General features: G+C 34.3%; 6 protein-coding genes across 10 annotated transcripts; 2 read left to right on the top strand and 4 right to left on the bottom strand.

Annotated features, from left to right (window-relative positions):
* The first annotated feature begins 144 nt into the window (after window positions 1–144).
* On the top strand, window positions 145–2,111 carry LOC123012742 (cytochrome P450 6a2-like). Its single transcript, XM_044410849.1, has 3 exons — window positions 145–1,245; window positions 1,294–1,539; window positions 1,591–2,111. The coding sequence occupies exons 1-3, from the start codon at window positions 150–152 to the stop codon at window positions 1,758–1,760; spliced, it is 1,512 nt and encodes a 503-aa protein (XP_044266784.1). The 5' UTR covers window positions 145–149; the 3' UTR covers window positions 1,761–2,111.
* Window positions 2,112–2,279: 168 nt separating this feature from the next.
* Window positions 2,280–3,984, bottom strand: LOC123012743 (cytochrome P450 6A1-like). Its single transcript, XM_044410851.1, has 3 exons — window positions 2,865–3,984; window positions 2,572–2,817; window positions 2,280–2,524 (listed from the first exon to the last, which is right to left on the bottom strand). The coding sequence occupies exons 1-3, from the start codon at window positions 3,940–3,942 to the stop codon at window positions 2,355–2,357; spliced, it is 1,494 nt and encodes a 497-aa protein (XP_044266786.1). The 5' UTR covers window positions 3,943–3,984; the 3' UTR covers window positions 2,280–2,354.
* Window positions 3,985–6,610: 2,626 nt separating this feature from the next.
* LOC123013131 (zinc finger protein GLI1-like) lies at window positions 6,611–11,840 on the bottom strand. Of its 3 annotated transcripts, none has more exons than XM_044411499.1 (5): window positions 11,702–11,840; window positions 10,661–10,884; window positions 10,334–10,616; window positions 9,964–10,286; window positions 6,611–8,103 (listed from the first exon to the last, which is right to left on the bottom strand). In XM_044411499.1, exons 2-5 carry the CDS (start codon window positions 10,845–10,847, stop codon window positions 6,995–6,997), a joined length of 1,902 nt encoding a protein of 633 aa, XP_044267434.1. In that variant the 5' UTR covers window positions 10,848–10,884; window positions 11,702–11,840; the 3' UTR covers window positions 6,611–6,994. The 3 variants fall into 3 exon arrangements, with proteins under 3 accessions (XP_044267434.1, XP_044267432.1, XP_044267435.1); XM_044411497.1 differs by lacking the exon at window positions 11,702–11,840 and adding an exon at window positions 11,324–11,670; XM_044411500.1 differs by lacking the exon at window positions 11,702–11,840 and adding an exon at window positions 10,936–11,014.
* Window positions 11,841–11,859: 19 nt separating this feature from the next.
* LOC123013137 (60S ribosomal protein L19) lies at window positions 11,860–12,641 on the top strand. The gene has a single exon (XM_044411508.1). The coding sequence runs from the start codon at window positions 11,980–11,982 to the stop codon at window positions 12,580–12,582; it is 603 nt and encodes a 200-aa protein (XP_044267443.1). The 5' UTR covers window positions 11,860–11,979; the 3' UTR covers window positions 12,583–12,641.
* A 447-nt stretch (window positions 12,642–13,088) lies between these two features.
* On the bottom strand, window positions 13,089–14,747 carry LOC123013134 (40S ribosomal protein S4). Its single transcript, XM_044411505.1, has 5 exons — window positions 14,697–14,747; window positions 14,102–14,360; window positions 13,954–14,051; window positions 13,463–13,764; window positions 13,089–13,258 (listed from the first exon to the last, which is right to left on the bottom strand). Exons 1-5 carry the CDS (start codon window positions 14,697–14,699, stop codon window positions 13,135–13,137), a joined length of 786 nt encoding a protein of 261 aa, XP_044267440.1. The 5' UTR covers window positions 14,700–14,747; the 3' UTR covers window positions 13,089–13,134.
* A 308-nt stretch (window positions 14,748–15,055) lies between these two features.
* On the bottom strand, window positions 15,056–21,853 carry LOC123013132 (coiled-coil domain-containing protein 6). Of its 3 annotated transcripts, none has more exons than XM_044411503.1 (5): window positions 21,722–21,853; window positions 21,332–21,549; window positions 20,988–21,281; window positions 18,157–18,655; window positions 15,056–16,248 (listed from the first exon to the last, which is right to left on the bottom strand). In XM_044411503.1, exons 2-5 carry the CDS (start codon window positions 21,545–21,547, stop codon window positions 16,028–16,030), a joined length of 1,230 nt encoding a protein of 409 aa, XP_044267438.1. In that variant the 5' UTR covers window positions 21,548–21,549; window positions 21,722–21,853; the 3' UTR covers window positions 15,056–16,027. The 3 variants fall into 3 exon arrangements, with proteins under 3 accessions (XP_044267438.1, XP_044267437.1, XP_044267436.1); XM_044411502.1 differs by having other exon boundaries at window positions 15,056–15,961; window positions 16,017–16,248; window positions 21,332–21,818; XM_044411501.1 differs by having other exon boundaries at window positions 21,332–21,818.
* Window positions 21,854–21,877: the final 24 nt, after the last annotated feature.

Genomic DNA, 21,877 nt, shown 5'->3' with positions numbered 1-21,877 from the left:
TTTTTACTAAAAATCAAAGTCGTGATTATTTTAAATTTTAAGCAACATAAATAAAAATCATCATTATTTTCTTAAGATACGAACGTCATAGGTCAAAGACAATATATATCTAAGAGCACACACTCATTCAGTTGTAAACTTGCAGCAACATGTTTAAGTTTGAAATAAACAACACGACAGTGTTTGAACTTTTGTGCACTTTTATTACGATATCTTTGCTTTCGTGGTACTTGTACTACCTTTACTGCTTCAACTACTGGAAAAAGAAAGGTGTTCCCACAATTCCCCCAAAATTCCCAGCTGGAAATATCCTTAAACCGGTCCTGGGAAAAGAAAATCTCTTCGTCACCATTGAAAACTATTACAAAGAATTGAAACGCAGAGGACACAAACATGCCGGATTATATTTCTTCAATGGCCCTGTGTACTTCCCAATTGACCCAGAAATTGTCAAGTCAATCCTCACAACTGACTTTGACCATTTTGTTGACCGAGGAGTCTTCGTTGATGAACAAAACTTCCCTCTAAGTGCACACCTGTTTTCCATGAGAGGTACCGAATGGAAAAGCCTCCGAATGAAGCTTTCCCCTACATTCACCTCAGGAAAACTCAAATCCATGTACGAAATTTTCATCAAAATGACTGAAAACTTCATAAACGTTATAAAACCAAAAGCGGAAAAAGAGGAGGAAATTAATATAAAATACACATCGGCGAATTTCACCACCGACATTATTTTTAACGCCGCTTTCGGAATGGAAGGACACACTTTGGAGAATCCGGAAAACGAGTTGTCGAAAGTTGTTTTAAATGTCTTCAATCCCTCCAACTGGTTGTTCTTCAAAACGATATTAATTGAAGGGTTTCAAAATCCGGGCAATTTGCTCCGGGTGGTTTTAAGTAATCGATCGATCGAAAAGTTCTTCATGGATCTGGTCCAAACAAGTGTAGATCACCGTGACAAAAATAAAATTGTCCGGAAGGATTTTTTGTCCCTACTTTTGGAAATCAGAGTTAAAGAGGGTTTGACATTGAATGAAATTGCTGCCCAAAGCTTCCTGTTCTTATTGGCCGGGGCTGAAACCTCCTCACAGACGATAAGTTACTGCATCCACCAGCTTGCCTACCACCAGGATTTACAAGATAAACTGAGAAAAGAAATTTTGGATAATTTGGGGAGCGATTTTACGAAATACACCTACGAGGACATTTTCAAATTACCCTACTTGGATAAAGTGTTCAATGGTAAAAAATCAGTTTTGACAGTACCAAATTCACAGTTTTATTTTGCAGAAACCTTGAGATTGTACCCAGTCTTGGGATTCCTTAACCGAATTTGTGTTAAGCCCTACAAAATCCCTGGCACTGATATAGTCATAGATGAAGGTACACCCGTTATAATTTCACTACTAGGACTTCAACGGGACCCTGAATATTTTCCTGACCCCCTGAAATTTAATCCTGAAAGGTTCAGTGAAGCTCAAGAGCATGTCCCTTTCACGTTTTTGCCATTCGGAGATGGACCTAGATTTTGCATTGGTGAGTTCTTGTTTCATTTACAAAATTTAGAGCTAGTTTGGATAATTTCAGGTATGCGTTATGGAAAACTTCAAACTAAACTGGGAATTGCTGCTCTTATCTCACAATTTAGATTCCTGCCAAGTTCAAAAACTCCCAAATTTGTGGAATATGATACGCCCTCAAAATCACTAGCTATGGTGCCAGCAAAGGGGATAACTGTGAAAGTTGTAAAACTGTGATTTTTCACTGTTGGTTTTTTTTAACAAAAGAAAAATGAGAATAAATTTATTTATTTTTTTATTTAGAAAAAAAGCAAAAAAATATGCTGAAAGGGACAGTTGAAGTCACACTTTAACAATTTTTGTGTGGACTCCATTCAAAACATTAAAGACAAGAGTGGTGGTACTTGGATCAACAGCTAAATGTCTCTTTTTATTCCCCCAACTTGGATTGTCATCAAAGCAATAGCTTTAGAAGGGCTAAAAAATCCGGGAGGCATTGTCCAGGCGTTTACCAGTGATAAATCAAAAGAATAATTTTTTGTCGATTTAGTAAAAAAAACTGTAAAACACAGAGACGAAAATAAAATAGTCTGGAAAGATTTTCTATCACTGTTGCTTGAAGTCAGAGACAAGGAAGGACTGTCTTTTAATGAAATTGTAGCTCAATGTTTTCTCTTCTTTTTGGCCAGCAAAAGAGATAACTGTGAAAGTTGTAAAACTGTGATTTTTCACTGTTGTTTTTTTTTAACAAAAAAAAAGAGAAAAATTTATTTATTTCTTTATTTAGAAAAATACTTTAGCAAAAAAATATGCTAAAAGGTACAGTTAAAGTCACACTTTAACAATTTTTGTGTGGACTCCATTCAAAACACTAAAGACAAGAGTGGTAGTACTTGGATCAACAGCTAAATGTCGAGGCGATTTAGGACTTGGGAAAAACTTAAAATCATTGAGTAAAGTCGCGAGACCCAACTTTGTTTGCATCAGGCCAAACCTCAAACCTAAAAATTTAAGTATAAAAATTGTTCTAAACTTTTATTTATTTTACCAATGCAATTCCTAGGACCATCACCAAAAGGTAAATACGTAAAAGGAGCAACTTTATTACCACTACTGAACCTCTCGGGGTCAAATTCTAACGGCTCCGGAAAATATTCCGGGTCTCTGTGGAGACCCAAAACTGAAACTATAACCGGAGTATTGACATCTATCACAATATCAGTGTCTGGAATTTTGTACGGTTTGACGCAAATTCGGTTGAGCATTGCTACTGGTGGGTATTTTCTCAAAGTTTCTGCGAAAAACTCAATTCACTTTTTGCAAAAAAAACTGAAATCGAACCTTTGACACATTTATCCAAATAAGGTAAGGCTAGAACTTCATCATAGGTGTATTTTGAAGACTCCCGCCCCAATTTCTCGTGGATTTCTTCTCTCAACTTGTCTTGAATTCTCTGATTGTGAGCCAGTTCGTGAATGCAGTTGCTCATAGTCGACGAAGAGGTTTCAAAACCGGCGGTAAAAAACAGAAAAGCTTGAGCAACAATTTCTTTGAATTCCATTCCAGTCGACTGCATTTGCATCAAAATATTCATAAAATCGTCCCGGACAATATTATTCTTATCGCGGTATTCGATTGTATCCCGCACCAAATCATTGAAGTACTTTTGCACGACTTTGTTATCATGCGCAATTTTGATAATATTCCCCGGATTTTGCAATCCCTCCTCCAGGGCCATTTTGTACAATTTCCACGACGGGTTGTTAAAAATCATCGCTACCATCCGATTGAACTCAGTATTGGGGTTATCAAGACTGTTACAATCAACACCGAATGCAGTCGACCCGATAATGTCTGTAGTATATCGCATTAAAAGTTCTTTAATATCCACTTCAAGCCCTTGCTCGGCCATTGGTTCGAGAGTTTTGATCAAATGCTGCGACACTTGGACTAGGATATTATACATACTCTTCATTTTCCCGGAAGTGAAAACCGGGGAAAACTTCGTTCGAACATTCCTCCACTGTTCGCCTTTCATTGAAAAAATGTGCGCAGTTAAGGGCAACTTTTCCTCGTCTATGTACGTTCCCCGGTCCACAAAATGGTCAAAGTCGGTCACTAGTAGCCTTTTGACCGAATCAGGATGCACAGGGAAGTAAATGGGGCCATTGAGGAAGTAAATACCCCCGAATTTATGCCCCGCATCCTTGAATTTGTGGTAAAGAGTCTGGAGACGCAAATACACACTTTCTTTGCCCCACGCAGCGGTGGATAAGTCGCCAACGGGAAACGTCGGGTTGAGTTGAGGCACGCCTCGTTTTTTCCAGTAGTTGAAACAGTAGCGGTAGTAGAGATAATAGGCGAAAAGTAGGGAAATTATGAAAACTGAGCTTAGCTCGATTGCAGTGAGGAGTAACATGTTAACTGTGGTGTTATTGAACACTTACTGATTGAGATCTGTTCGCATTGAACACTCTTCTGTGTTATCTTTGGTTTTGATTATTATTATTTCAAGTCATGATGACATTGGAATTAATGCAAAATTGTGTGATTATGTAAAATGACATAAATTCAAAATATACATAAATAAAATAGTAATAATTTATTTTCCATTTAAAATAATAGAACAAGTAACACATTTTAACAACAAAGGTAGATAAAGTAATACAACATTAAGACTATTGATTTTCTTTGCATTTTACCATAGATACTACTACGATTTGGAAGTGAGCAAAATAATAATCTAATTTTCAAGTGATATTTTTTAGTTTTCTTGTAAATTCTGATATACAAATAAAATATAATTTTATAGACGATGATAAAATTAATTCAATTGTGAAGTAACAATTTCCGCTGAGTCGAAAAAATTCTATGTATTGTCTTATTTAAAAAATGTCGATATGGTTGTTTTTATTAATGTTTATTTGTTTTGCCTTTACTGCATTGAAATATTCATTACTCCAAGTTTAAAAAAACACGCGTTACATACATTTATCAGCTCTAAATATTGATGGGCTAATGACATTTTAATTAATAATGGAAACAGCGCGTTGTGTGTACTTGAACCAAATATACAACAAAAATAATAAATTAAGTACTTGAAATATAATCATTGATAAGAAATATCAAAATGCCTTAACTTTTCTATGAATCTATAAATTTTTCCACAATCACATTTTTTCTTAGAAAAACCTGTTAGAGAAGTATGTCTAAACACAGTCTAGCTTTATTTTATTTTATTCCTAAGATTAATCTACATATACAGAGTGTTTAAAAAATCGCGCACTTCCGTGACACTGAGTCATCGGGCGGTGCCCTAGACAACAAGAAAAATGTTTAAAAAATCTATCTCTAAAAATTCCGAAGTTATGAGAGTTTAAATTTTGCGCTATGACTATTTATTTCTGTTGGAAAAATAATCTTCCAAGTGTTTTTGCTACAGGCTATTAAAAAAGAGAAACAAAGAAATGGATCCTAAATTGTAATTTTATTGACAAAATTTTTGTACCTTTAGTAAATAATTATAAAAAAATATATACAAGATCATCAGTATCATTAAATAGACTTAAAAAAATTTCAAATGTCAAAAAATAAATGTCAAAATTTTTTAATAGATAGAATTTTTTTAACATTTTTTCAGTACTCTGGGAGACTACCCAATTACTCCCTTTCAAGGAAGTGCGCGATTTTTTGAACACCTGTATAAAAAGACTTATCCTGACTGACATATCAAAATTTTGAAATTTTCACAGTAGATACCTTTTATAATGTAGGCATCCACTTAGAAAGGATTTTTGGAAAGTCAACCCCTAAGTGGGTTAAATAGAGAGGTGAATTTGAAGGTTTAAAGTTATAGATAACCATAAAAATTGACCTTTAGGCTTTAAAAAAAATATATACGTATTTTACGATTTTTCGAAATTCTACCCCCAAAGGCGTTGAACAAGAGTAAATGATAGTAAAATATCCGATTTTTTTTTAAAGTTAAATCCATGAAAATTGGTATTTGGGCTTTCAGTTAAAAACAAAAAAACACGTGTTTCAAGATTTTGGAAAATTTCATCCCCAAAGGGGTCACAGAGGTGAAAATTTGTATAAATATTTATAAATTCGTTATTTTTGAAAATATATTTATGAAAAATTGGGATTTTGACTTTCGGTTAAAAATGAAAAAACAGGTGTTTCAGAATTTTTGGAAATTCCACCCCCAACGGGGTTGAACAATGGTAAAATTTCGTAAAATATTCGTATTTTTTTTAAAGTTAATTCTATGAACATTGGTGTTTAGACTTTCAGTTAAAAACCAAAAAACACGTGTTTCAGGATTTTAGAAAATTCCATTTCCAAGGGGGTTAAACAGGGAAGGAAATTTTGTATCAAAATTTTATAAAAGACAGACTTTTTACGTTCAAAATAAATTATGTGTTACTACTTTTTGTTAGTAAGTTTCTTAACCCTTCTGCGTTTCGAAATAGTTGTGGATGTTAAACTACCACGCACATAGCACAATGATAAACTAGAATAAAATAAAACTTACCGGAAGTGAGTATCAACTTCGTTATTTTAAATAGAAAGCAAATAAATTCATTCATTTTTATTCAATACATTTTTTAATTTATTGATATGAAATCATACAATTTTATTTAAAAAAGAATCCTTAATACCTTCATGCCACTCCAATCCATCAGCATTCGCATCTCCACGCCTAAAATTCAAAGTTTTCGATGTCTCACAAGTGTTTTTATCTCAAACACGAATACCGCGTTCATTTCTAGCAGAGATTCTTAATGTAGGCAGATAGGAAGAAGCAGGCAGGATATAACCAAAGTCAATAAGGAGTAGTAGAATTGCGACGCTTTGCCCACCTCTTGCATAAAGTCATGAGTTCATCTCGTTTGATTGAAATCCTCTCTTATTCTTGTGTTCTATTTGAAAAACCCCACACCATGACTTCATTGTTTTAGCGGCCTCATGCATACTTCATGCGACCGCAGAATGTGACCGTACAGGCAGCCAATACTTTATATAATAGATATTAAGGTAAGTAATTTAACTTTCTCACTTGACCAAAAATAAAACACAAAAAATGTCAAACAATATTTTATTAAGAATATGCATTTAACTTTTATCATCCGTAAGCCTTGTAGGACACAATAAGAAACAGGAAAATTAAAATAAAATGACTAGAATGTAATCTTCACGGCTGCTCTCTCATTAGTACAATTATCGAAGAAGTTGACGAATACTTGGTACAGCGTGCGGCAAAAGCAACGACGTACCATTACGTTTGCCCCGAGCTGTACCTCAACTACAACTACGCTTAAAAAAGTTATCTAATTTGTTAAAAAGTTGTAAATATCACAACATAATATTATTGCACTACACTATTTTTGGCACATCACACGAAAATTAGTACATCTAAACTTTGGCTCTATCCAATCACAATGCTGCATTAATTCGGCTTAAGCAATCTACTTTTGTACGGCGCAAAACTCCCCCCCTTTGATACACCCCAACGTTAAATTCTGAAATCCTCCACAAGTACTCGCCATATTCAAAATCTGCCTCAACTGATCCAAAGTTTTCAAACAAACGACGACACAACAATCATTTTTATCCCCTCCACATCCTAGATTTTTCACCGGCTTGCTGCAACAACTGACTTTAGTTTGGGGCGCCTCAACCCGATCGTGACCTTCGCAATTTTGACAGTTATTCACCGAGTCGCATTTACAATCCACACATTTGCAGATATCAGCCTCGGCTGTCAAATTCTTCAACAAGTTGGCATCGGTGTTAGTCGTTTGTTCCAAATTCTGCATCAGGAAGTTATTCAATTGGTTGTAGGTGCTGTCGAGTTGATTGTCAGTTGTTTGGAGTGGGGGAAGATTGACGTACGATTGGACGGCGGTTGGTACAGCAATGATTTGACTGTCATCGATTGTGTTTTGTTCAAAGACATTGGCTTGGCCCGAATTGTAGTAATTCATAACATCGACCCACATCGAAGGCACTTCTTCGTCGCACGCCAGCGACATCTGGAGGGCTTCCGGAGTGTAAATCTGCTTGTCCAAGTTCACTAGATCGTTTTCGGGCACGATTTTCTTCACGCTTATTACGTTGATTTTTTTGTTTTTGTCATCGTTGAAAACATTGTCGAACATATCGACGTCAAAATTTATCCCGGCGTCCTCGATTTCTGTTATTATGGAACTGTCTTCGAGCTCCATTTGCGTGTCGTTTAGGGTTTCCCCGGCTTTACCGTTTTCTACATTTTCTGTCCCGATGTTGTAAGGAAGCTGAGTGGGAATTGGCTCAGCAGTGTTGACCGTTGCGTAATTTTTCAAACCGTTAGCCATTTCAAATTGAGAACTTAGATCGGTTTCGATCACAGCGGCGTATTTGGCTTTGTTGTCTAAAGTTAGAGATGGGAGACTGGCATTGGAGTTTTGACTAACGTAATTGTTGTTGATTAGGTTGTACGAGTTTTTAAATAGGTTGTCGAAATTCACCGGTTCTAGGTTGGATTTGGTCTGATTGTTAGGTTCAGGTACTTGTTTTGTGTTGACACATGGAACATCTGCAAACATAGGCAAAATGTGCGTCAAGTTTTCAAACTAATTCATTTTTTTCTAAATGTTTTTCACTAATTCAGAGAAACCTACAAAAAATTTGATAGTTAGCGTGTGAAGAAAAATGTAGAAAATTTTGAGGAAAAGGTAGTTTTGGCCTATTTCCAGACATCAAATGTTCAGTTTAAGGTTGAACTATACTGAATAAAAAAATAAAGAGTTATTTAAAAATTCTGAAAAAATCATCATAACTTTTTGATGGCCTTAGCAGCAATATATATTAATTTTAATTTTTTTGTCCATGCCGTTTAAAAATAAATTAAAAAAATCCTATATTTTTGGCCATTTTATTTTTTTATAACAAAACTGTACGGAAGAATTTTTTGATTTATTTTTGGGGTATTGTAGATTACTTACTTATGTTACTGTATTTTTTCATGCAATTTAAATAATGCGTTTTTTCATAAAAAAAATAAAAACTATTAAATATTGCAATACGTTACAAATACTCAAAATGAGATGAAAACACAGTGTTACTGTGTGCGTGAGGTACTTTTTTAATTCAGGAACAACATCCAATTGTAAAAAAAACAATTTGTTTACTGTATTTCTTAGAAATTCAATTTTCTGTAAAAAAAACTAAAAATTGCAAAAATTTCAAATAAAAGGAATAATAATTTTTGATAAATTATGTAATATATGTTTTGTTTGTTCGGATTCATTTTATTATAACTATCAATGTGGCGTCACCATCTATTTATCTTTCTGTTTTTAGTCATCGAAATTAAAAGAAACAAAGCAAAATTAATTATTTGAAAATTGACAACAATGCTAATACCAAGAATTTTTTTCAATTTAGTTTCGCACCTTCTGATCGATATGCTATTGTTAAATTAAATTTCTAATATTAGTGAAATGTATGTGACAAAATAAATTGACATATTTGCAAAAGATAAGATGCATACTACCAATATTTTAAATCGGGAAAAAAGCAATTTTGTTAAAAATTCAAATAAAATTTTATAAATTAGTAACTAGATTACTTTGTTCTAAAAAAGAACTGTTCCTAATATATAAATTTATAATTGAAATAAATAAATGTGTAAGCCTTAATTCCAGGGTTCCTTTATAGAATTGTGTTGCTAATGTTGTTAATTACCATAAATAATAAAAATTGTGTTGAAGTATTTTTTATTTTTAAACACTAGTTACTAAAAGTGTGTCATTTAGCTACCAGAATGACAATCAAAAAGTCACTGTTATAAAAAGCTGTCACAAAAATAGATTAAAAAAGTATGTTCTCCTTAAGTTAATTATTATTTTTTTTTATTCAATCTCAAATCTAAGCCTAAACAAATGTTCAGTTTCTTTGTCCAAAAAGAATTGCGAAGCTGTTTGAACCATTTCCACAAAACGTGCAACGATTTTTTTTTGTAAAAGTAATAAAACAATTTTCTATTTTAAAACAAATTCTTAAAATACAAGCACAAAAATAGCCCATTTGTACCGCAACTAAGTAACAACATAAAACCTTTCCAAGTTTCCAAGATCTCATTAGATAGGAAAAAGTGAACATAAATAACGCATTAAGAAAATGAAGCGGTTAATTTCTTGGCATTATTACAATTTCTACGAGGAGGCGATGCAACCAAAGCCCAATTGTTAGGCAAATAATAAAAAGCATACAAATAATTTTTCCCGACTTTATTTTATAATTAAAAATAAAAAACAAGTCATTGAAACTAAAGCAAAAATATGAAAAATGTATTTGTAAAAATGTTCGGGAATGTCAACCGGCGTGCCTCATAATTGGGGCTATTAATAAACCAAGGTGAGATTAAAAATACCAAACCAAACCTCTCACTCACCACTTTTCTTAGTCTCAGCTTTCTCCAAGTCATCCCAGGTGTCTAAGGCACTTCCGAAACTCCCAATCGTGTAGTTCCCCTCAAAATCAAAAGGCACGTTAATATCACTATTTCTCCTTTCATGGTCACCATCCTTCTCCTCCTTGACCACCTCTGACCTCTGATGAATCTTTATGTGCGATTTGAGGCTATGAAGAGTGGCAAAAGCCCGACTGCAACTTGACTCCTTGCAAGTGTAGGGCTTTTCCCCACTGTGGATCCTCTGATGGGTCTTCAAGTGGTGGCTTGCGGTGAACGCTTTCCCACACCCACCCACCTTACATCTACAAAAAACGTTTTTTTACTACATTTTTACGTTAAAATCACTCACTTGTAGGGTTTTTCACGAGTGTGAGTTCGAATGTGTTTCTTTAAGTCACACAGTGTGGTGAAAAACTTCATACAGCCTTCCGACTCACAATTGAACGTTTTGCCGTTATGTAACCGCTCATGGGCCCTTAACCGGTACAAAGTATTAAACGCTTTATCACAACCGGGGCTTTTACATTCAAAAGGCTTCACTTTGGTGTGAACTCTGATATGTATTTTTAAACTGTATGAGGTCAAGAAGGCTTTGCCACAGTTAGGCTCTGTACATTTAAACCTGTATTCACCTAAAATTTCGCTTTAGTTGGTGAATTTACACGTTTTATGTTACCTTTGTGGGTTTTCATATGTGTTCGCAGGTTACCAACAGTACTGTAAGTTCGAGTACAACCGACGTATTCGCAATTGTAACGGTTTGTGGTAGTTTCTTTGGTTGTGGGGTCTGTACTTGTTATTGTCAAGGTGGCATGGGATGGTTTTTCTGGCATTTTCTTGGAAGCCCCCGGATGGATGTGCATGTAAATTTCGTCCAAAGAAACCGTTTGTTGGATGTAACTAAAAATGCATCATTTGTTAAGTGTTTGTACTATGTCACGTTGGTTACACTCATTGTTGCGATATTTTTAAGTTCAATTAAAAATAAATGAAATAACCTCAAACTTGTCTGTCAAATTTTCGACTTTTGAGGCTGCGTTCACAAGGGATAATTCTACGGAAAATGCTGTTTCTTGATTGGATAATTGTCACGTGACCTACCATAAGGGAATACTGCAACATGTGAATCCAGCCTCAAACGTCAAAATTTAACACAATCCACTATTTTTTTTAATTATTAGAGCCGTTGGATATTGTAATTAATTAAAAAAATATTAGAAAGCCTTCAAAACGGGGGTTATCTTAATTGTTTGGTTACAAAACTTGTGTCTAAGTAAAACAGCTGATTCCAAAACCATGGATTACTAAATTTGGTCATTGCAAGGTTTTTCAGGCTTACCCGGCATTTTCATCGTTTTCTTGTAATTTAACAAGACTTGTCGAATTTTTCTCTTTGTCGTCATATTTCGTAAGATTGTCGGTCGCTTTTTCGTACACATTATTAAAACTAAAGTCGAAAGTATCGTCGATAAAATCGTTATTCAACGCGAAAGTATTTTCATTTTGATTTTGCACTTTTTCGGAGCAATTCCAGACCTCCATGGTGTGAAAAAAATAAAAACTACCACATTACACATCCCAATGTCGACATACAAAAACAAAAACAAGGAGGTATTTAATTTTAAGTTAAGTAAATTAGGAACTTTCCCCCTACTCGCCAGGGGGTGTTGAATAACTTAAGTCAACATGGCTTAAGTCAAAACATAAAACATCATACCTAAATCGAATTTCACCCGAAACAACCCTTGTCGTAAATTCATTTGCACAGTTGTAAACACATTGATAACGAATTGACCCTTATCACAAGTAAAAATTCGCCTTTCCAACAAAACCGTCAGTTGGCAGTGGTGTTTCCCCCAGGACTTTCTTCCTGTTCGATTGGTACTTCCTTTCTGTGTTCTGTCAAATCCACGCACGTTGTGGATTGATCGATTTAGCCCAAATTTCGCAATTTGGGCGAATTTTTGAGCAGTTTAAGTGTCTCAAAGGTGAAAAATGAGTTCCCTGAAGCTTCAGAAGCGGCTTGCCGCTTCCGTGATGCGATGCGGTCGCAAAAAAGTGTGGTTAGACCCGAACGAAATCAACGAGATCGCCAACACAAATTCTCGCCAGAACATCCGTAAATTGATCAAAGACGGCCTCATCATCAAGAAACCGGTGGCGGTGCACTCCAGAGCCCGAGTCCGCAAGAATACGGAGGCCCGCAGGAAGGGACGCCACTGCGGCTTCGGTAAGAGGAAAGGTACGGCCAATGCGCGTATGCCCCAGAAGGAGCTGTGGATACAGAGGATGCGGGTCTTGAGGAGACTCCTCAAGAAGTATCGTGAGGCTAAGAAAATCGACAGGCATCTTTACCACTCGCTGTATATGAAGGCCAAGGGCAACGTCTTCAAGAACAAGAGGGTCCTTATGGAGTACATCCACAAGAAGAAGGCCGAGAAGGCGCGTGCCAAGATGTTGAATGATCAAGCCGATGCCAGGAGGTTGAAGGTGAAAGAGGCCAGGAAACGGCGTGAAGAAAGAATCGCCGCCAAGAAACAAGAGGTGTTGCAGAATTACCAGAGGGAGGATGAGGCTGCCGCCGCGGTTAAAAAATAAATTTCTTATTTTTTGACTTTTTCTTTCTTATTGTGTAATAAAAATATTGATACAACAAATGTGTTTATTTTATTTGTATTACAAGGGAAGAAAATGTATCTTTTCCTCCCACAGGTCGAAGTTGCAGCCCGAGACTGTAATACATATAATTTTTCCTACGACTCAGCAAGAAAAACTTCAGAACTAACAATTTTTCTTGATATTTCCACTTCTATGGGGGAGGTAATTGACCACTTTTCTTTCTGAAATTGGGGTGGAAAACTTTACTTTGTTAGTCGTAGGAAAAGTGATTTAAAAAATAAAGTTTATTACGGCCATTGGTTTTAACCTCAAAAAGTTAAAAAAAAAACCTACAATGTAACGAAAAAAAAATTCTGTATGACAAAATAGTCTTTCGGTCTTTACTCTAGAATTTCCAAAAAACCATTTCTACATCCTTTATACAAAAAATTGTATGAAAGTACGGAGCTTCGCTCCGAATTTTCATAATGTGAAGGAAAACTCACTTTAGGGTTTTAAATTTTTATTGAAAATATTGTAAATCTTACAACATTATTGGGTCTTGGCGGCCAACCTCTTGTCTCTTTCTTCAGCGATGGACAATTTGACTCCCTTACCTCTTGGAAGGGATACATAAGGTTTGCTACCCTTTCCAATGATAAATACATTATTAAGCCTGAAAACAAATGTCACAAATCACAACAAAATCTTTCACATAATAAAAAAAAGTGTCTCCTGTTTGGGTAATACTGTAATAACCATGACAAGGCTAATCAGTGACCAATAACAGAAAATTAATTTCGGCCACACTTTGACCACATTTTGCCAGAAAAACAAAACATAGCTTCGATAGGGCCTTCAATAATGTAAAAAAACATACCTAGTTGCAAACGTGTGTCCATTTGCGTCCTTAATATGAACGATATCAAAGGAACCTGGGTGACGTTCGCGGCTCACCACTGTGCCGACACGCCCCAAGTTACGACCTCCAGTAATCATACACAAATTACCAGATTCAAATTTGATAAAATCAAGGATTTTCGAAGTGGCGATTTCCAATTGGATGGTGTCATTAACTTTAATCATGGGGTCTGGGTATCTGATAGTGCGTCCGTCGCGGGTCACCAAGAAGGGAATGCCCTTGGGGCCTGTCTGTACTTTCTTTACTTTGCACAACTTATACTAAAAAAAACACACACAATCAAAAAAATCAACAATAGAGTTACTTAAGTTTAGTCAAAAGAATCAGATGAGTAAGATTATGTTCATTGGAAATCACATTTAGGGGAGCTGCAAAGCTCAACCCAATTGTGCCTTTTTACAAGTTTCATCAACTTCCCATTAAAATAATTTAAAAATTCTTTCACTCACTTTGGCCTCCTCTCCTGTAATGCGATGGATTGTGAATCTTCCTTTGACGTCATAAATCAAACGGAAGAATTCCCCAGTTTTCTCAATAGTAACAACATCTAAATAATCAGCGTTACAGTTCCAAAGTTTGCTCAAAAAACTAACTTACCCATGAAACCCGCGGGGTAGTTGGGGTCTGTTCTGACTTTTCCGTCAACTTTAATCAATCTCTGCATGACAATTTTGGTCACTTCTGAGTTAGTCAATGCATATTTTAGCCTGTTTCGCAGGAAAATAACCAAAGGTAACGACTCTCGTAGTTTGTGGGGGCCGGTGGAAGGCCGAGGGGCAAACACACCCCCCAGTTTATCCAACATCCATGCTTTGGGAGCATTGAGACGCTTCAAATGCTTTTTGGGACCTCGCGCCTAGAAAAAAATTGAGGTTAGAGCATAACACCAACAATGTTATAAAACTATAACACAAACTTTTTCAACTAAGACAAATAGAACTTGCACAAAATTAAAACAAAACACTTTTACCTAAAGAAAATTTCTTATTTTAAACAAAATAAAGGTGTTTTTAAGATGTTGACATGATATTCTTTTTGACAATTGTGTAGCTTGTACGGTACCAATATGAAAAAATATTAAATTAAATGTGAGAAAGTAAGTTCCAGTTGTTGATTTAAAGCAATTTAAGGTGAATTTAATGATAAATAAGACGGATGATTGCCGATTTGTAAAAAATCGGTAAAGACTCACCATCTTGACACTTCACCCGGATGAAAAGAGAAGGGTCGGTAATGTAGTTAGTGATAATAATGTCAATAGAAAAATAGCGCCACCTGCAGCAATTGGCACTAAATTTAAAAACAGTTCCTTTTAATTGTTTATTATTATTTAAAAACCATTACATATCATTCAACCTTATTATACAAATTATTAAAATATAAAATAATTCGTAGCGTAAAGATTACAGGAAATTCGTAAGCCAGTTGTTAATTCAGAATCATCTGTTTCTGGGATTATTGATACAATAGGCCAATGTAATCTTTTTGTAATTCACAGCGTTTACTAAATAGAATAGCATTTTTACAGAAAACAAGATAAAAACAACATTATCAGGAAAATACATCAGTTTACTAAAAACATAACAAATATCTCAACTTACAGTAACAAAAGTTATCCTAGACTACATATGACCCTGAAATAGTCACTGAAATTTTTCATTGGCTTTTAATTTAGTAAGGGAAGAATTTTGTTTGAATTTTAGCGTTTGGTTGTGGCACAAATCAATATGACAATGTAATTCCACCAATGAAAATAATGAGTTTATATCCTAATATCACTTTTCACAATTTTTTTGAATTGCCACCTGTAGTGTCAATTTTTGAGAAGTTAATCTAAAAAACACCTAAATCTAAACTAAATAGTCTTTAATCCGTAATTTCTAGTGTTATGAATGTAACAAATCAGATAAATAAACTTCAACATTTCAATTAGTCTTAATTGAAATGGTGTTACAAATACAAAACGTAAGCTAGCTTTATTATTGCATGATAAAAATAATAATTACTAAGGAAATAAGTTTGGCAGAGTGCGGTGTACCTACAAAGTAAACAAAACCGTTAATAAACAAATCGTGTCACTCTTTAAATAACAAAAACTCATATCACAAACATTGTGAAAAATTGTTGGCAATGTTTCAACATGGCATCGATCCTGTGACAACTGCCATTACTAGACTCGGTAAACATTCAATATGGAGATATTTTAATAGAGCTGACCACAATAAAGCTCCCTTTATCATATAACATCATTAAGTACACATATTAAAAGCAAAGCAGATCCCGAAATTATACAAAACAGCTGCCTGATCGAAAAACCCAAGTAATACAATATCTAAACAAGAAAAAATTAATCCATTAGCTTCACAGTAACACCATGTAGTTTTATTAAATTTATTTGTTTCGAACTTTAAGCCCTTATACAAATAACATGCAGAGAAACCAACAAATGTTCACCACCTGCAAAACGAAAGCCCATAAACATGATTACTGATTATTTGCCAATTCGCAACACCTTTTTCTTTCTTATTCTTTAGTGATTGAAGTATCCATGGGACTAGCGGGCTGTGGTGCTGGAATCGCCGGCTTGATGAATCTTTCACTGGTCCTTCGGTGGGCCGGAGCCGGGGGGCTGCTGGACCCCACATTGTGCAAAGCAGAAGTTAGTAATTGACCGCAAGTCGGACAGCGTGGGGGGCCCACGATGAGAGAGTCGCGAGGAGACGGCGCTTGCATCGACGACAAACCTACAAAATCAAAATTCACCCAAAAATTTCATAAATAACACAATGCGACAAAAAAAAAGTCATGTCGCGACAACTTGACAAATTTTATATCATTTTGTTCGTCTCAGTAAGACAAATCAAATGCACTAAAAAAATTTCAAAAAGTCCACACACTTTGAACAAAATATTTTTTTTTCTAATTTAAATGAATTTAAAATACTTTAACTTTAAAAAATCATTACTCAATAACTATTAGGCCGATTTCCTTCAAATAAAGACCATTCTAAAGGGATGGCCTTGCCGTTTAGAATGATATGCAATTTGAATTTGAATATTGGCAAACATTTTTTCGAACAGTGTTCGAAGAAGTTCGAAGTAAATRGAAGTAATCTAAGAAAAACCCTACGAGTAAATTTTTTTTCTTCGTCATCATCGTGTAAAGCATCTTTTTATTAGTGAGAATCCAAATTTTTAAAATAATATACCGAGTAGTTTTCAAGATATGATTTTTTGAAGTTAAAGTTTGCTATTCAGGTATTGCGCCATATKGGAGAAYTGCATGTTAATCTTACTTAAAATTGCATTTTTATAAAAGTATTTGTTTTAAGGCTCTTCTTTTGCTTAAAAATGGTCAATTGCATCTTCTTTGTTCTAATTACAATAAACAAAACAAATAAAGAGTACCTGCGTACTAATTAAAGCAAATAAAGAGTTTTTTTTTTCTAAAAACGATCACTGATCATTGAGCAAAAAGGATCTAGATGTTTAAAGCAGTAGCTTTAAATATAAGAACAAATCTTTTTCAAATTAAATCACTTTTCATTCAGATTCCAATTTGTTCACTTTGTTCTAGCTTTCTGAACTTTTTTTATGAAAATGTTTTCAGCAAAGCTTTTTCATCACTTTCTACTGATGTTGAATGCAATAAGTCACTTGCTTCGTGTGCAATTGTTATCACAACAACTACTACCTACAAGCTAACTGAAGCTAATCGTAGAATGTACCAACAAAATAAATCAGGTGACTTATTGCATTTAACATCACTCGAAAGTGATGAGAAAGCATTTGCTCAGAACATTTTTTAAAAAAGTTCAGAAAGCTAGAACAAAGTGAACAAGTCAAAATCTGAATGGAAAGTGATTTGATTTGAAAAAGATTTGCTCTTATATTTAAGACTCGTGCCTTAAACTTCTAGATCCTCTTTGTTCAATGATCAGTGGTCATTTTTACAACAAAAAAACTCTTTATTTGCTTTAATTAGTACGCAGGTACTCTTTATTTGTTTTAAGTAAACAAACAGTTTTTGTTTATTCTAATTAGAACAAAGAAGGTGGAATTGACCATTTTTAAGCAAAAGAAGAGTCTTAAAACAAATACTTTTATAAAAATGCAATTTTAAGTAAGATTAACATGCATTTCTTCTATATGGAGCAATGCTTGATTAACAAACCATAACTTCAAAAAATCATATCTTGAAAACTACTCGGTATATTTTTTTGAAAATTTGGATTCTTACTAATAAAAAGATGTTCTACACGATGGTGACAAAGAAAAAAAAATACTCGTAGGGTTTTTCTTAGATTACTTCGATTTACTTCGAACTTCTTCGAACACTGATCGAAGAAAAGTTTGCCAATATTCAATTTCAAATTTTATATCATTCTAAAGGGCAAGGCCATCCCTTTAGAATGGTCTTTATTTGAAGGAAATCGGCCTAATAGTTATTGAGTAATGATTTTTTAAAGTTAAAGTATTTTAAATTCATTTAAATTAGAAAAAAATTATTTTGTTCAAAGTGTGTGGACTTTTTAAATTTTTTTGTTAGTGCATTTGATTTGTCTCACTGAGACGAACAAAATGATGTAAAATTTGTCAAGTTGTCACGACATGACTTTTTTTTTGTCGCCTTGTGTAATTCGTTTCCCCCACCTGGACTCAGGGGGCGACTCTGGCTAGGCGACGGATTGTACGGAACCGGCGACACCGTGTGCTGCCTGGCCCCCAGCACTTGCTCGTTGTAATGCCTCTCCTCCTCCATCTCCAGCGAGCTCTCGCTCTCCGAGAGATGGCGACAGAGAGCTTCGCGTCGCTCCACCTCCAGTTGCAGCTTCCTCTGCAATCTCAGGTTCTCCTCCTTGATGTTGCGCTCCTCTTGCGCGTATCTCTGCATCTTCTGGGTGTGCTCTTGCTGGCTGATCGCCAGAGTTTGCCGCAATCGCGCCACTTCCGACCGGAGGGTCTGGATGTGGGCACTGAGATTGGTGGCTGTGTCGCCGTTGTTGATGTCACGAGGACTCGCCGGATCTGAGACTGGTTGGTCCAGTTTTATCTGGAGCATTCGCTTCTCGGCTTCGAGCTTGTCCATGCGTTTCCAGAGTTTGTTAACGAGAGCTTCTTGTTCCTGCTCGAGGGTGTTCTCGAGCTCGACCTAAATATTAAAATGACAGTGTTTTCCATGTTCTAGATAAAATAATTTCTGTTAAGAATGTTTCATAGTAATTTACAAAACATGCAATAAATTACACTTCAGAAATGGAAATGTTTTCTTATTTTTTTTTAATATTACGAAAAATTGCAACCACACCAATTTGTTAAATAAAATAATAAAAATTAACATTCATTAGTTCTTCCAAAACTACTTGAGTTATTTTCATAAAATGTTACAGGCTTTGTGAGCCATTGAAAACTTGAAAAATTACTTTGGTTGACCTTTTACGTCACGGGATATTGTTATTTTTTATTTCTTTTTATTAGTGTTATTTTTCGATGGTTGCAAATTTACCACAATATTGAGAATATTTTTGTTCATTAATTCATTATACAGAGTATCTCAAAATTTGCAAAACAGCCTTATGATAGATCTTATACATACAGAGTGCGCCAAAACTCGTGCCCCAGAGAAAAATTTCAAGTAAGACACGATACCATTTATTTTTTGACATTTGACATTTTTTTATATCTATTTAATGACACTGATGATCTTGTATATGATTTTTTCAATTATTTAGTAAAGGTACCAATAAAAGCCATAAATATCATTGAACAGAGTTACAATTTGGGATAAAGCTTCCTTATTTCCTCTTATAATAGCCTGTAGTAAAAAAACCTTGGAAAATTATTTTTCCAACAGAAATAAGTAGAGTCAAAGTGCAAAATTTAAACTCTCATAACTTCGAAATTTTTTTCAACATTTTTTCCATGTTCCTGGTTACTTACTTTTTTCTGGGGCACGAGTTCTGGCGCACCCTGTATGAAGTCCAAAAACAAAATAAATTTCTTTTATTATTACTACAATTTTTTTTGTTTCATACAAACAAAATTATGTGAAATTTACACAAAATTTACCCAATTTTTTTGATTTTTAAATATTTTCATGTTTCTCAATTTTCAGATTGCTTCTCAAAAACTGAAGATTTAAAAAAAGTCAAATTAAAAAGAAATAAAAATTAAATAAACATAAAACATGTAATGAAGTTCAAAATAAAAAAAAGAAATAGAATTCAAAAAACACAACCGAGATCAAGTCTCAACAATGTTTTTTTTTAAGATATTACGTTTATTATCCTCAAATCATTAAGAAAAATTTAAGAACGATATTATAAAAAGTTATAAAAATTTTGACCTAAAATCAGTAGTTCAAGTATTTTTTTCAGGCACTAATGTTTCTCAAAATATGATGAGTTTTAGAAATAACTCAAAAACTAATCTACTATGTAATACTAAATAAAGATCTTAAAAAAAATAACAATTTAAAAATTTCAAGATACAAAGATGCAATGAAAAATCAAAAGCATTTGAAAATAAAGGACTGACCCGAAAAAACAGTGTTGGTAAATTAAAAAATCTTAAGACGCAAAAGAAATTTTGAGAGACAGTAAACCTAATGTTAAATCTTGTGAAGAAAGAAGTAAAGATTATGTGATAATATTCTAATATGTTCAAAGTGTGTAATTTAAAAGCGTTTGTTAAATAAAAATTTATGAAATCAGAATCTAAAAAAAACAATTTTATGGAGTCGTTTTACAACATTTTTTTTTCAAATCTATTAAACACTAGCCAAAAAAATATTTTTTTTTTAATATAATTTTTTGTTTTTCTTTTAAGAAGAGGTTCTCTTTTGTACACAAAAGTTTTCACATTTTTTCGCAGATCGCTTCCAGAAAACTGAAGATTAACAAAAATTACGTTCTTAAAAAGAAACAAAAATTAAATAAACATAAAATAATAACGTTCAAAATTAAAAAAATAAGAATTTAAAACGCAAAATTAAAAAATTCAAGAAAAAAAAAAACAGTCGAAGTCAAGGCTCAACAATGTTTTATAAGATATTAAGTTTATTATCCTTAAATCATTATGAAAACCTCAAGAACGATAACAATGTTATGTAAATTTTATAAATCTCAAACTGAAAGCAGTAAATAACGTTTGAAAACTCAGAAAAATCAAATTAGGAGCACTATCTGTAATTTTTTCAGGGACTAATGTTTCTCAAAATATGATGAGTTTTAGTAATAATAATTTCAAAAACAATGTTAAATCTTGTGAAGAAATAAAGATAATGAGATAATATTCCAATGGGTTTGAAGCGATTGTCAAATAAAAAATTTAGGAAATAAATCAAAATCTAAAGAAGATAATTTAATGGAGTAGTTTTACTGCAGATTTGTGTTTGTTGTTTAAATCACTGCTTTTTCTTTTTTAACACCATTTTTTAACGCTGAATCATTCAAAATGTGGTATTTTTTGAATAATTATCTTACTTTTTCGCGTCTTAGCTGCTCCAAATTGCTCTGTTTAGCAAGAGTCTCAGCTTCAAGTTTCTCAATTTTTCTCATTAGACGGTTAACAAGGCACTCTTGTTCCTGCTCTAGAGTTTGTTCAAGTCGGCACTTCTCCTGTCGCAGCTGCGTGAGTTTTCGCGATAGATCGTTGGTGAGACACTCCTCTTCCCTTTCATAGTGGTGCGCCAAAGACTCCTTCTCTTTTTTCAACGCTTGAATCTTCTTAAGGAGGGTGTTTGAAATAAACTCCTCTTCTTGCTCAGCTTTGGCTTGCTGGAATTTTGCGTTAGTATAAGACAAGATTTGGTGGGTTTTGAACTCACTATGATGACAGAAGCCTGTCTCAAGCCGCGATTTTCCTCCTGGAGTGCCTTGACTCTCAGCTTGTAGGTCTCGAGTTCGACTTTAAGCACCCGATTTTGCTGCTGCAAACTTTCTATCCGCTTTTGAAGTTGTTCCCTGGTGATGGGGCTTGGAGGCATCATGATGGGGCCCCCGTCAATGCTGCTCGAATCAGACTCACTCGCTGAATCAGCCATGTCTTTAAACATAATTCAACACAATCAAATTAGGGTAGGAATGGATGAAATCGTCATGGATTTTTTTTCTAAGTACGAAGAAACTTCTTCTGGAGGTTTTTTCAGGTGGGTATATTTGACATGAAGTTAGAGGAGGGAACTGTTATTTTTCGTTAAAAATACATAAATTCACACCTTTATTGCTTCACTGTAACTACAAAATTAAACAATTAGCAATAAACATGAGGGCAGATGACAATTTTGGTTTCGTTTCTTGACAGCCGCCAGGCACAGCGTTGCCAACGGAAAAAATGTCACCAAAAAACCGGCTGGAGAACGAATTATTGAAGA

This window comes from Tribolium madens, unplaced genomic scaffold (genome assembly GCF_015345945.1).
Source record: "Tribolium madens isolate multiple individuals breed KSU strain unplaced genomic scaffold, Tmad_KSU_1.1 Scaffold_96;HRSCAF=242;Tcas5.2_LG5, whole genome shotgun sequence".
In the NCBI taxonomy this organism is placed as follows: Eukaryota; Metazoa; Arthropoda; class Insecta; order Coleoptera; family Tenebrionidae; genus Tribolium; species Tribolium madens.
This window is presented reverse-complemented; position numbering and strand designations above follow the sequence as displayed.

Bases quoted from the DNA above. Each gene is read 5' to 3' on its own strand.
- LOC123012742 (XM_044410849.1), top strand. From the start codon at position 150: ATGTTTAAGTTTGAAATAAACAACACGACAGTGTTTGAACTTTTGTGC. The intron at 1,246-1,293 runs GTAAAAAATCAG...TTTATTTTGCAG, and splicing joins CTTGGATAAAGTGTTCAATG to AAACCTTGAGATTGTACCCA. The intron at 1,540-1,590 runs GTGAGTTCTTGT...GGATAATTTCAG, and splicing joins TGGACCTAGATTTTGCATTG to GTATGCGTTATGGAAAACTT.
- LOC123013137 (XM_044411508.1), top strand. From the start codon at position 11,980: ATGAGTTCCCTGAAGCTTCAGAAGCGGCTTGCCGCTTCCGTGATGCGA.
- LOC123013134 (XM_044411505.1), bottom strand. The intron at 13,765-13,953 runs GTGAGTGAAAGA...TGTTTTTTTTAG, and splicing joins TTACAGGAGAGGAGGCCAAA to TATAAGTTGTGCAAAGTAAA. The intron at 13,259-13,462 runs GTATGTTTTTTT...ATTTGTTTTCAG, and splicing joins GGACACACGTTTGCAACTAG to GCTTAATAATGTATTTATCA.
- LOC123013132 (XM_044411501.1), bottom strand. From the start codon at position 21,559: ATGTTTAAAGACATGGCTGATTCAGCGAGTGAGTCTGATTCGAGCAGC. The intron at 18,656-20,987 runs GTAAGATAATTA...TTTAATATTTAG, and splicing joins AGCAGCTAAGACGCGAAAAA to GTCGAGCTCGAGAACACCCT. The intron at 16,249-18,156 runs GTGGGGGAAACG...TTGATTTTGTAG, and splicing joins GAGTCGCCCCCTGAGTCCAG to GTTTGTCGTCGATGCAAGCG.
- LOC123012743 (XM_044410851.1), bottom strand. From the start codon at position 3,942: ATGTTACTCCTCACTGCAATCGAGCTAAGCTCAGTTTTCATAATTTCC. The intron at 2,818-2,864 runs GTTCGATTTCAG...AGTTTTTCGCAG, and splicing joins TTTGGATAAATGTGTCAAAG to AAACTTTGAGAAAATACCCA. The intron at 2,525-2,571 runs GTAAAATAAATA...TTAAATTTTTAG, and splicing joins TGGTCCTAGGAATTGCATTG to GTTTGAGGTTTGGCCTGATG.
- LOC123013131 (XM_044411497.1), bottom strand. From the start codon at position 11,526: ATGGAGGTCTGGAATTGCTCCGAAAAAGTGCAAAATCAAAATGAAAAT. The intron at 10,885-11,323 runs GTAAGCCTGAAA...ATGCATTTTTAG, and splicing joins GAAAACGATGAAAATGCCGG to TTACATCCAACAAACGGTTT. The intron at 10,287-10,333 runs GTGAGTGATTTT...CGTTTTTTGTAG, and splicing joins ACTCGTGAAAAACCCTACAA to ATGTAAGGTGGGTGGGTGTG.